This window comes from Ascaphus truei, chromosome 4 (assembly GCF_040206685.1).
Source record: "Ascaphus truei isolate aAscTru1 chromosome 4, aAscTru1.hap1, whole genome shotgun sequence".
Taxonomy (NCBI): Eukaryota; Metazoa; Chordata; class Amphibia; order Anura; family Ascaphidae; genus Ascaphus; species Ascaphus truei.
In genome coordinates this window covers 144,546,504-144,560,196 of record NC_134486.1, presented here as the reverse complement: position 1 = coordinate 144,560,196, position 13,693 = coordinate 144,546,504, and the positions used below count along the sequence as shown (strand labels likewise).

Genomic DNA, 13,693 nt, shown 5'->3' with positions numbered 1-13,693 from the left:
CTGTCTCTGTAAATTGTCCCTACTTATTACTTACATTGTAAGCTCTTCAGGGCAGGGACTCCTTTTCCTAGTGTTATGTTTATGTCTTAAAGAATTTATTCCCATTGTGTGTTATATAATTATGTCACATGTATTACTGCTGTAAAGCGCTATGTACATGGATGGAGCTATATAAATAAAGATATACATCTGTCTGCTTGTGGGGTTGTTTTTGGCAGGTGTGCAGTGCCTGGATTGGAAGCAGAGTCGTAAGTGACTTGAATGATCTCCGTCGAGTGCACAACCTGCTTGTCTCATCCCTGGACAAGGTTCAAACAGGGAAAGGAGCGTCCAGTCCGCTTTATCAAGAGAGTGCCATGACTATGGAAAAACTGGCTGTATTGAAAGCTTGGGCAGAGGTATGTGCGGCCACTCATCATATGACGAGCATGTTACATTCCCTTCAGTAATTAAGAACGCCTTCAACTAAGGTGAAAGAACATTGCATGCTTGCCTTGTAATTGAGAAAACATTGCAAATGACGACATCCAAGACACCACCCAGACCAACAAATCTTTCATATGAGGAAGCTTTATTCCTCTTCCAGTTTGTTGGACATTATATAATCCTAATAGTCTCTGTTCCCTAAGGCATATTGTGTTTTTTGGGGTTTTTTTTTTTAATTTTGTTTTGCTGTCAAAATAAGAAATGAGGCGTTTTTGCAGATTTGAGCACGTTTGTAGGATAGCTAATAAATCTCCAATCCAGTAGCTCAGGAGTGGCCAACTCCAGTCTTCAAGGACCACCAACAGGTAAGGTTTTAAGGATATCCCTGTTTCAGCACAGGTGGCTCTGTCAATGACTCATTGAGCCACCTGGCCCTTGAGGATTGGAGTTGGCCACCCCTGCAGTAGTGTATTGCTAGTGTTTCACTTGCACTTTTCAAAGCAGAAGAGGAATATACAGAATAGCAGACCATTAAAAGTAATGCCTCTCCGACATTGGGAGTAAAGTGAGTGACTTGCTTTTTTTATTCACGTGATCTCGCCCTTTTTGAACTGCGTTTGAAAGGTGTACGTTGTGGCCATGACCATTAAAAAAGAAGCCGAGAGCAAACCCAAGAAAGCTCTGAAAGCCAGTGATGAGGAAGAAGAGGATTACGGCTCCACAGGCGAGCTTCCTCCCGAAAGCCTGATTACGCTGGTGGAGTCTGAGCTTCCTACACTTAGCCGCCTGTGGCTGGCAGCGCTGAAAGACTACGCTCTCCTGACCTTACCATCAGAATTTGCTAGTCAGCTTCCACCAGACGGTACGTGATCTCCTACATCAAGCTCACATATGCCACTATTTAGGACATGCAATGTAGACAAAGCCAAACATAAATAATTTCTTCATGATCGCAGGTTTTTTTTATTTTAATTTTTTTACATCAAGGTTTAATGGCCCTTATAGTGAATAATTATTAACAAGCTGTGTAGTGACCGACCCAATGCTATGTTTTTGGTTTATGTATATCTAAGAGAAGTTGTTTTTTTTTTTTTTTTTTTTTTTTTTTTTCTGTCTGCTAACCAGCTGTGTTTTTCTCTGTACATACATGAAATGTATTTGATCATTTGTATCTGGTGTGTAGGCAACTTTTGTCCTTAGCTTGTTATGCAGGGAGCCTATATTAATCCCCAAATTCCCTATGTAATTATTATTTTTAAAATGCTATCTGCATACACCTACACCTTTTGAGAATGTACACTATGTGCGTTTTTCGGTCTTTAAACAGGTGGTGCGTTTTATACCCCCGAGACCATTGATACAGCCAGGCTGCATTACCGGAACTCTTGGGCACCGATCCTGCATGCAGTGGCACTCTGGCTCACTAGCACAGGGTTTACCAACCATGAGCTAACCGAGGAAGCCGCAGTGTCAGGTTCTCAGAAGCGCAGCACATGCATGGCACTTAACCAGCTAGCAGGCACACCGCCCAGCGCAAAGTCTCTGATGGAACTAAACAAAGACAAAATGCATCTGATTTTAGGTGGGTAAAAATTATTCTTGTTACAGCATTGTGCAAATCACTTCAAGTGTGAACTTAATTTCTCTAACTACAGTTTGTGAAACTTTTTTATGTAGTTCTTGTATGTCTCTGGTCGCAGCAGTGTGTTTAAACAGGGGTGTCAGCTTTCAGGTAAAGCTGGAAGAACAGGGGTTGCTCGGTGAACACTGATGGGAAGTGAGTTTCAGAGGTAGTGAGCGAAAAGTGTTTAATGAGATTTTAGTAGAGACGACTGCGGGGAGCATTTATGAAGCTTAATGTGTATGTTTAATTGTAGGCATCAGCATCCAGTTCTTCTGTGCACCCCGGCCTGAGGAGCCCATTGAACATATCACTGCTTGTCTCCAGGCACTGCATATACTGTTGGACTCTCCTTTTGCCAGAACTCATATTGCAGAAGACCAGGTACATTTACAGGGCGTGCAATGTTTTATTTTTGAGGAGGCTACTATTTGTCAGGCCAATGTATAGTTCTTTCCTCCCAGCTGCTTTTTGGATCTCCCATTCCTCTCACATAATGAAGCTTTCAATTATTTGATTCACGCAATGGAAGCAAATGTAAAAATTCAAACATAGTGAAACAAGCTGTGTTGTAAGTTTTCCCCCAAAGACTTTAAGGTATCACCCAAAACACCATATGTTTCCCCTCGTAAGAACAGAAGAGACATGTTTCTACAAAGTTGTCTAAGGCTGGAGAATAAATATCGGTCCTGCCGAATTAAACATGGACCTCATCCCGAGGCAGTTTTATCATCACTGGCTGGTAGTTAGTCAGCTTAGCCAGCAAATGGCCATAACTAGCCTGCCATAGGTAGACAGCAGACTGCTTTTGTGTGCCCTATATGTACAACATTACCCTTTCTTTTTTTTCTAGCCAAGGTTGGCAACAATTGTTTGTTCCAGATTAAGAGTAGTATTTGTGGCTTCATATTGCAAATAAAAATACCATTTGTGAGTAAATTCACATTGTCTCAGACAGGCCTGCAACCCGCCTTTCCCCATTATCGCATAGCATACAGTGCTTCCAGTGCAGCCAGGGATTCTGGGAAGTGTCTTCATGTTGGTTTCTTGTTGAACAGAGGCAATAGTAGTCCTGGAGGACTGTAGGTTCATTGTAAGTTGTGGTTGTAATTTGAACAGGAGAGTATTTTCATATATATAGTTGATTATACAATTTGTATTAATCCCTTTTTGTTGAACTGTACATTTTAGTGAACATTCAATCAAAAGCATTGTAGGCGGACGCTCACAGAGGTATGCAAGGGAGTCTGGTTATAGTGAAATTAAATAAGGCTTTTATTGTGCCTGTTTCCTTAGCATCAGGAAACCATCCAAACAAGGGGTAAACAAAGCTTCTATTCACTTGGAAGTATTTCTAATGAAATACTATGCAATCCACCACTCCCTTTAGATAAGCATGTCTCCCAGCCCCAAACATATAGCATGAAATGAACAGATATAAAAAAGTCTTATAAATGAAAGTCTTATCTGTTCCTTGTGGTTTGGAGGGAAAATCTTCTCTGTTCCTGGTTGCTACCTTTTCTTCAGGATTTGTCAGCATTCAGGTTTAGAAGTTTCCTCTGTGTCTTGCAAGCAGCCTCTTCTGGTACAGTAGACTCAAGACGTCTGTCTCCAAGTTCAGCTCAGGTGGGGAAAAAAGTAGGACATTTTGAGTAAATAAGCATGTAAGAGTACATGTGTGAGCATGTGTGAGCTAAGGAGTCTCACTTCCTGTCTCAAAAGACAGGCTTTTCTAAGCAATCTAATCAGTCAGGTGGTGTTTGTTAATTGACTATCAGCAGTTAACCACCACACTGCTGGATTAGAGGCACATTACCTGAACAGGGGTAACACCCCTGTTACAAGCATCTAAATAATTACTTTGTTATGATACATCTGAAGAAATGTAAAGGCTTATTTAGAACTATATCTAGGAAGAATTATCCTAGTAGTTATACCTCACTAACCATGTTCAAGATGCTTCAGTTTGGTAGTGAGAGCAGAAGCCCATATAATCTGCCTCTAACATGCCTCTAACACGCTGCACCCCTGGGTAAAAAACTGGGGTATACGATCTACTTGGCCACATAACTCAGATTATCGGTCCTGCTGAGCGGCATTCGAATACCGGAGGAGGTGTAGACCTACTGAAGCTCCTTTCATCATAGAAGAGTATCCCTCACAGTTTACATCACGTGGTTTCTTTTGTCTGTGTGATATCTACACACTATTCGTCCTCCAGCTGCTGTCGTCCAGTTACATATTGTATATATATCTTTTACTTACAATAACAGGAAATAAAATGTCTAGCACAAAACAACTGGTTGAAAAACTGCACCGACATCTGTTTTTGGCTGAGTATAAAACATTGCACATGCATTGCTGCTCACCTTTATAATGACATGCTGACAGTGACAGACTCTGTCTTAGATCATCGGAGTGGAGCTTCTGAATGTTCTGCATCGTCTGCTCCTGACCTGTGATCCCCGTTCAGTGCAGCTGCTAGTGACTGCTGTTGTACAGCAGATTGTAAGAGCTGCCCAGGACCGCTTGCAGGATGAAAGAAATGCTCAAAGTAAGTTAAAGAAGCGGCACAATGTTGTTTTTCAACCCAGCGGACTCTTGTGCTCTCTTGTACTTTACGTGCAACTTGGGTGGGTTTGAAGGCTAAAACCTACATGCCCAATACTTTCAACCTCAGAGCGCACGCTTATATTAATCCATGAAAGCACTGGTGTGATGGTATATCTGTATTCCACCATGTTTTGGGGTGGGTTTAAAAAGATATAGGAGAGAGGTTGTAAATTCTGTTCCATACACCTATAACATTAATATAAAGTTGTATTGTAGGTCTCCTTTAAATGTAAGAAAAGTATGAAAATGCATCATGGTCTGACCTATGAACATGGGCCCTCCCTTATTTGTATAATTTTCTCTGTTGATGCATTCTTTTATAATGCATTTCTATATGAGAGAGATGGAAATATTCTGGAAATACTTGGCTTAGGTGTTTGATTTTACAAATAATATGTAAATAAAAAAAAAGCTTTTTTATTTTATAAAATGGTTTCTTTTGTGGTTGTGCAGAATTCAATTGTGCTTTATCTATGCAAATCTCAGTTGCAAATAAAGCAATGTAGTGGTAAGGCTTACAATGATAGGCCATGGTATCATCCAAATCAAAGAATAGCCGCCTAACCCATATGCGGATCAGAAGCTACAGTTGTTAATATGCACATTATGTGTCAATGGAGGAAAGAGTTGTGTTGCCAAAACTCTTATATGGGACAAGCTTATTTGAGAGTAACAAACCTCTTAAGTTGCTTATTGACATCCTAACCCCAGGTGCCACGGCTCATTTTCCTTTTTCTCCAGCAGATAAAGATGATACCAGGGAAAAAGAGACAAACATGTATTTAGGAGAAGGTGAAGAAAGTGGTGGTCTGGTACCAGGGAAATCGCTTGTCTTTTCTGCTATGGAGCTGCTGATGTTCATCTTAGTGCGACATATGCCACAGCTCAGCGCCAAGATGTCAGACTCTCCGAGCCACATTGTCACCAAACCACAGCAGCTTTCAGAAGAGAGTGCCCGCCTGGTGGCATGCACAGTGACCATCTTAGCTGAGCTTCCTTCACTCTGTTCACCAGCAGGTAAACTTTTCTCACTTGTTCTATGGACATAATGTAATTTCCACAATGGCAAAATTCATGCAGCCAAAAGAAACTCAACAGTATTATCCCATCTTGGGAATAATGCATAGCGAACTGGCACTTCGCTATTGAGCTAGTAGGGCAAATCTATCGTAACTTGCAAGCAGTAGGAGGGACTGACAATGCAAAAAATAATTATTGGTGAGCCATGAAAAATATCAAATGTAACGGACGGGTCTGATCTCGATTATGCTGTTTGTATGAGAGAGAGAGAGATGCGTGCGTGTGTGCGTGTGCAATGTAATTGAAATAGAAACGCCGTGCGCGTGGCAGTTTTAGTTGGCTGAGGATAGCCAGCCATTCTATAATAGGGTCGCGCTCGTGCATGGCAGGGAGCTTGGAGCGAACCGACGAGGGAGAAGTTGAATGATTTTGTGCCGCTACCGGCACTGTAGAGTGTGTGTGTGTGTGTGTGTGTGTGTGTGTGTGTGTGTGTGTGTGTGTGTGTGTGTGTGTGTGTGTGTGTGTGTGTGTGTGTGTGTGTGTGTGTGTGTGTGTGTGTGTGTGTGTGTGTGTGTGTGTGTGTGTGTGTGTGTGTGTGTGTGTGTGTGTTTCAAAGTTAAATATATAAAAATTATTTTTTACATTTTTTTTTTTTAATATTTTTAATACATAACTTACAATCTCTACACACAGTACCTTCACTCACAGCATACACACGAAAAGCATGCAGCATTCACGTAAGCACATGCATGCGCGCGTGCACGGCCGCACAGTATAGAACGGCCCTTAGTGGGTAAATACAGTCCATACAGAGAGACAGCATGTATTCGGTAATGTAAAAAACAGGTTTGAGCCCTAATTGATTGCCAAGTACTATATCCTGTTGTGTATTTTTTTTATATAACCAGCATGACCAGGTGTTGGCGAGTTATGGTATTGTTTTTGTGATGAGCTAAATAAACTACACAATCCTTTTTTTATTTTTATATATATATATATATATTTGTTTATTTATTCATTCATTTTTCAGGATGCATGACAATATTGCCTACAATCCTTTATCTGATCACAAGAGTTCTGAAAGAGACGGCGATAAAGTCTTCAGAGAACCAAGTCCCCTTACCTGTCAGTGCTTCGCTACAGGGGATCAAGACTATTGTCACTTCTTCATTGGCCAAGACAGAAAAGACTCAAAAGAGGTGGACTGATCTGATTCGTAGCACTTTGGCCTCCATCTTGGAGTATTCCCAGCCAGGTAAGAAAAGAATATGGGTTTGCCAGCAATAAGCAAGATGTGTCTAAACCTTGCTGCACATGTTACGATGGATAACATGGATGGATATAATGTTTTTTTTTATGAAATTGTCTGAAGTAATGACTTTGGTTCTAATTATAATACATATTCGACACCCTCACAGCATGGAAGGCATTCCATATAGGAAAAAAAAGTAGTAACAATGATATTGATTATATATATATATATATATATATATATATATATATATATATATTTATTTTTTTTCATCATCATAACTTAACTCAGTATGGTAAACCCCATCCTTATTGCTTCTTTGCATAGTCAGTTAACCAACCCCACACTGATGAGACCCATTAAGGTCGAAACAGCTGTCTGTGGGTGGGTTTTCTGGCTATGCATCTTAACCCTGGCTGTGCTCAAAGCTGTGACCATGCAGCAAGCTTAAGCCTATAGGGAACCATGTTAAAAATGTTTTTTGACGCAAAAAGTGGCACTGTGTGCTCATTTGCATGTCATTTCCCAGAATCCCTTGCTGCAGTGGAAGTGCTGTGTGCTGGTGATAATGGTGAAAGGGGTTGCAGACCTGCCTAAGACATGCAAATGAGCATACAGTTGTATTTCCATTTGATATATATATATATATATATATATATATATATATATATATATAAAATTATTATTATTTTACTGTAACAGATGTGCAGAGGTACACACAGGGAGACAGATTTGGGGGAAATGAAACCATGGCTTTATTCAGCCTGTTAGTTTAAACAATGCAGGAAATACAAAAATAAATAGCCTATCCCTTTGTAAGGGCTAACACACTTCCCAAGTCCCTATCTGCAGGCCTGGGGGGGGGGGGGGGGGGGGAGATAAGCCCCTTACCAACCAAACACCCCACAGTCTAAAGAGGGTACCTCAAAGCAGGTGGCCCTTCGTTTCAGTCTCTGGGTCTGGATTGTTGACCATTGAAGGGCCAGCCTCTGGCAGGTTCGCAGCACCCTGGAATAGAGGTCTGGTCCCTGGTGTTTTGATGTCAGCACACAGTCCTTTTATGTGCTCAAGAGTCTCTGTCAGTTCCCAGCAGGAGGCTTTTCCATCTGTTTGATTAGTCAGGTGGAGACTGGTTAATTGTTTAGTTGTAATTAACCAGCTCCCTGCTGGATTTGTCAGACCACTACAGGCTTAAATTGAAGCCTTATTTAAACAGGGATAAATCCCTGTTACAGTAATGTATGTAGTTCCCCAGCAAGTACTACAGTGGATAAAATATGCGGGGTTGTAGTGGGAAGCGTGGTGACGGCAATAACATGCTCATGCATAGTTTTCTCAATCGGTATATGGCCATTAATGGAGACTCAACAGTAAAAATGGATCAGTATCGTAGCATATAGAGCAATAATAACAGTATATAACGAGCAGAAATCTCAAAGTGCTGTTCCTAGACCAATGTATCAACCATGCAGGTCCTCTCGCACAGGCTTTTGAAGTGAAACTTCCTTAGTGGCACCTCATTCGTGATGGGGCAAAAAAGGATTGTGGAGACAGAAATGAAACGGATGTGACGTCAGTGCTGGCAGTTGAGGCCGGGCTGTGTTCTGGCTCAGCCCGACCCCAACACTGACATCACACCCGCTCCACAAATCAGATGCGGCGGCCGCTCCTAATGGCCACTGCACCCCCCACACAGCATAACGGCCGCCGTTCCCCGCCCGCTGCCTAGTACCGCGCATGCGCGATGGCGCCAGTGACTCCTGGCTCCTGCTCGGGTAAAGTGGGAAGCGGGGGGGTTTGAGCGCGCCGCTTCCCACGCATACGGCGGGCCCGGTGCGGCCGCGTCTCAACCTTCCCCCACCCCCCTCCCCCCAATTACCCCCTCTATTCCTCCCCCCATACCCCCCCACCGGCATCATGGTGTTCTTCCCCGGGGGGGGGGCCGTCACACTCACATGGGCCTCCTCGCCGTATGTGCCGTCCTCCCTGCCCTGATCCCCGGCACTGCGGGGCAACACAACCTGTGCCCATCCCTCCTCCTACCACATTGCTCTGCCGCCGTGCTCGCAGGTGCAGGGGGTGAGGGGAGGTGCAGGTGAGGAGGTGAAGGGGGGTGATGTGAGGAGGTGAAGGGGGGGTGATGTGAGGAGGTGAAGGGGGGGTGATGTGAGGAGGTGAAGGGGGGGTGATGTGAGGAGGTGAAGGGGGGGGGTGATGTGAGGAGGTGAAGGGGGGGGGTGATGTGAGGAGGTGAAGGGGCGGTGATGTGAGGAGGTGAAGGGGGGGTGATGTGAGGAGGTGAAGGGGGGTGATGTGAGGAGGTGAAGGGGGTGATGTGAGGAGGTGAAGGGGGGTGATGTGAGGAGGTGAAGGGGGGTGATGTGAGGAGGTGAAGGGGGGTGATGTGAGATGCAGGGGGTGATGTGAGGTGGAGGGGGGTGATGTGAGGTGCAGGGAGGTGGTGTGAGGTGCAGGGGGGTGATGTGAGGTGCAGGGGGGTGATGTAAGGTGCAGGGAGGTGATGTGAGGTGAAGGGGGGTGATGTGAGGTGCAGGGAGATGATGTAAGGTGATGTGAGGTGCAGGGAGATGATGCGAGGTGCAGGGGGTTGATGCGAGGTGCAGGGGGTTGATGCGAGGTGCAGGGGTTTGATGCGAGGTGCAGGGGTTTGATGCGAGGTGCAGGGGTTTGATGCGAGGTGCAGGGGTTTGATGCGAGGTGCAGGAGGGTGATGCGAGGTGCAGGGGCATATGCGAGGTGCAGGGGCATATGCGAGGTGCAGGGGGGTGATGCGAGGTGCAGGGGCATATGCGAGGTGCAGGGGCATATGCAAGGTGCAGGATGGGTGCGCATACATCGCACACACACAGTCACACGCACACACACACAGTCACACGCGCACACTACACAGTCACACGCACACACAGTCACACGCACACACACACAGTCACACGCACACACACACAGTCACACGCACACACACAGTCACACGCACGAGGAATTCACGCTTAGTGCAAATAGCTAATACAGGGGATGTGTGCCGAGCACGCACATTCTAAGTCCAAATTTATTTGCATTTTGTCAAAGAAATTGTATTTTGATTTTTAGTTAAAACATCACAAACACAATTTCTGTGACAAAAGTCAAAGAAGTTTCACTTACTATGCGCGTGCACAGCACACACAGCTTTTTTTATAAAGGATGACAGAGCACTATCCCAGTGTGGTATACTCTTCAATGAATTTGCTGCTGTTTGTTTAAAAGTCCTTGGGCAACTGCTCAACTGGAGTATTGTACAAGTGTGGCATCTACATCTAACTTCTACAATTTATACACTATGGTAGGTTTTAGAGATTTGAACAGTCATTGGTGAATCTGGGTGAGAGTAGAATGCCAAATCGTTTTTTGGTTTTTAATATATTACGATTTTGAAGTTACGAACTTCAAGTAGTTCTATAGTAAAGTATAGTAATTCTTCCTAAAGACCTTTATTCTGGAGATTACATTTTATCATTGGTAACTTGAGCTGGTTAAAATGGCTGGTGACAATGCCATCCCTTCCCCTGTTGCTTAAATATACCTTGTGCCATCCTTGATTGGCTTGCTTTATGTCCTCAGATGATTCCAAGAATATGATGGATGAAGTGAGCATGCTAACAGCCATTGTGCTTTTCCTGTGGTCTGCAAGTGCAGAGATCATCGGGGTGCAGTCATTACAGAACGGCTGCATGAACAGGTTCAAAACCACACTGAACTCCAGCGACCCCTGGGTGAGCAAATGGGCAGCGGGTAGAAGCTTGGAGTTAACCACGATTATTTCTTTAAAGACATTTAGTAATGATATTACACTTTTTAGTCAAGTATTTTTCAACAGGTTACTTGGAACCCTGGGGTTCCGCGGGCATCCTTAAAGGGTTCCCTGTGATATTCAGGTCATTTGAAAATTGTACCAAATACAGAAATGCATCTGATCTCAGACTCTTTATTGGAGAGGGTTGGGGTTCCTTACAATTCATCTGATCTCCGACATGCTATTAGAGAGGGTTGGGTTTACACAGAATTTCACAATATAATTATAGGGTTTCTTAACTCAAAAAAATGTAAAAACAAAAAAAATAACTGCTCTAGTCTGAGGCTGCGGTCCCAGTGACTACTATGTGCGCTGTACGTTTAAGCACCGCCCCTCAATGGGGCTGGGCCCAGTGCGCACCTTCTCGCTGAAGGTGCAGCCACGCAGTACTGCCAGGTTTTTTAAACTCAATGAAATTGAGTTTAGAACTTCGACGGAGGCGTGGCCAATGAGGGTGAACCAGCCGTGTGAGGTCATGGCCACGCCCCCACAAAATACCCTTCCCCCGCCGGGCACGCGTGCCACAGTGCTGAGTGGGACCGCAGCCTAAGGACGTATCTCCCCTAGCTTTAAGCATTAAAGTAATATATGAAGATGCAAGAATTGGTGTAATCTGCAAATGATCGGTTTGGTTTTTATTCTGCAGGTTCAAGCCAAATGTTACCAGCTCCTTTTGTCCGTTTTCCAACACTCCAACCGAGCTCTCTCAACTCCCTACATCCATTCCTTGGCCCCAATCATGGTCGAAAATCTTAAAGCTGTAGAAAGGAAAAGACCACACAACAACACAGAGCTGCTGGCTGTTCAGGAAGGCATCAAAGTTCTCGAAACTCTGGTTGCTTTGGGAGAAGAGAAAAATAGTGAGTGGTTTGTTTCATTTTAGCTACCAATTGCACAGTACACTTGTGAATATTTTCCTTGCACAGGTATATGCATACGTAGAGGTTCAATTGTGTGTTTCTCTTCACTTTATTTAGTCTATTAAAAGGGCAGTCCGACATAACTTTTTCTTTACAAAACACCTTTTTTTGTGTTTCAGGAGTTCAGCTGCTCGCTCTTCTTGTCCCAACTCTCATTTCTTATTTGCTGGACGTCAATACTTTCAGTTCGGCATCGCCGGCATCAAAGGATCTACACGAGTTTGCATTGCAGAACCTCATGCGTATTGGGCCTCTTTACCCACACGCCTTCAAGATCGTGATGGGGGCTGCTCCTGAGCTAAAGGGGCGGCTAGAAAGTGCAATCCGAGCGAGTCAGGAAAGCAAAGCCAAAGCTGCTTCTTCACAGCCTGTGCCTACCATACAAACTGCTCCAACCATCAAACTGAAAACTAGCTTTTTCTAGACAAGTTCATGCGTCGTTGAGCGACGTCCAGTTCTGAGACCAACTTTTGGGCTTGCTAAAAAGCCTGCCTTAACTCCTTCACTGCCCTGGAGTGCCTTGCTGGCCCCACTGGCAGTGAAGCGGTTAACCATTTTGGCAATGGAAACCCTTCCAGCATTAAAAAGCTGTTCCTTTGCAGAGTGGTCTGAAATGTCAAAAGCAGGAGAAGAATCACATGTTTTCCCACCTTCATCGTTTCATAGCTATTTGATATAAACATGACCAACCATCATAACATCCATTGCATCTCACTAATATACTCAGGCATGCTGTGAGTTCATTTTGTACTTAAACTGCTAAACAATCTGCAATAATTTAAGCAGAATGTGCAAAACACCTGTTCTCATCCATTCCTACTTATAGTTGGGTCTAAGAACAGCACTTTCTGGGAGAGGCCAACAACTCGCTGTAAGGCAGTGTCCCCATTCCAACGTTAAGTAATTAATACGGTTTGTGTGCTTTCTGTTACAGCTTGTGTTTGGGGTGTACCCTTTCTAATGAAATCCTATTATTTATAACATGCAAGATGGTGTTTTTGATCGATTGTGTAACATGGATTTGTGTTATAAAATTATCTTCCTAATTTAAATAGTATGTCAAGTGAATTTGTTCCACAATGTCCACAGATCTATAAACCAGTAACCACTGGCTATATATGTGTACATGTTGATGTGCAATGTAATGGTGCGGAAACATTTAACATTAAGTAGAAATCGATGAAACGTTCTTCATTTATTTTTTTCCTCTACAGTTTTGCAAGGTTGTTGGCATTATACTTTTTTCATAATTGTTTAAAAAGTAAAATGTACTGTACATTTTTTTGCAAAACTAACTTAAATAGGTCTAACAAATACTGTTTTTGAGAATTAAAAATATGTGTGTGTTGGTGTTTTTGGTTTAGACACAAAATAAACCGTTATTGTTTTATTAGAGAACATAATAAGCACACGATTCTCAAACGTATTTGTTTTTCATCCATAATTAATAGCGAGTGAATGATTTGTGATGCTGATCTCAATCCTTTAACTTAAATGCTGCCTTTTCTTTTGAGTCAAGGGCTTAGGCTTTTAAATACGGTAACAATTGTTATTCAATAGGGGGAGGGAAGAAGGGAAAATGGTCCACCTCAGCTAACAAGTTGAACTTTCTGGAGTGGTGCTATCTGATAGAGAATATGGGTATTTATAAGAGAGAAAGATCCCATATGATGCACTCACCTCCACTAGTGATAAAATAACAAATTTTTATTAATTATGTAGAAAACAGAAAATGCAATTAAAACCTAAATAATAGTGCCTGCTGTGCTATGCTATCAAGTAAAACTAGACTACTGTGTCTAGAGAAATCATTCTTGAAAATCAATTATGTTAATATCATTTGATAGATTTAACCGAGAACATCTGTTCACCGTATGCGACTATAAGCACACATCACATTCCTTCAGAGGGGATCTCAGTGGGTATGGATAGGCAATATATATTTCTTAATTGCCACTTGTTGAGTACACGCTAATAGTATAGGTTACTTA

General features: G+C 43.1%; 1 protein-coding gene across 18 annotated transcripts in view; it reads left to right on the top strand.

Annotated features, from left to right (window-relative positions):
- The window catches only part of HEATR5B (HEAT repeat containing 5B), a 77,342-nt gene extending 64,588 nt beyond the window's left edge, over positions 1-12,754 (top strand). For 15 of the 18 annotated variants that reach the window (XM_075596649.1, XM_075596641.1, XM_075596634.1 and 12 more), the window contains 10 exons: positions 219-398; positions 1,051-1,288; positions 1,754-2,008; positions 2,304-2,431; positions 4,457-4,601; positions 5,402-5,677; positions 6,711-6,935; positions 10,551-10,702; positions 11,429-11,642; positions 11,822-12,754. In XM_075596649.1, coding sequence (XP_075452764.1) covers positions 219-398; positions 1,051-1,288; positions 1,754-2,008; positions 2,304-2,431; positions 4,457-4,601; positions 5,402-5,677; positions 6,711-6,935; positions 10,551-10,702; positions 11,429-11,642; positions 11,822-12,126 — 2,118 coding nt within the window. In that variant the 3' untranslated portion in view covers positions 12,127-12,754. The remainder of the gene's footprint in view (positions 1-218; positions 399-1,050; positions 1,289-1,753; positions 2,009-2,303; positions 2,432-4,456; positions 4,602-5,401; positions 5,678-6,710; positions 6,936-10,550; positions 10,703-11,428; positions 11,643-11,821) is intronic. The other 3 variants (XM_075596637.1, XM_075596645.1, XM_075596643.1) reach the window with 1 other exon arrangement.
- Positions 12,755-13,693: the final 939 nt, after the last annotated feature.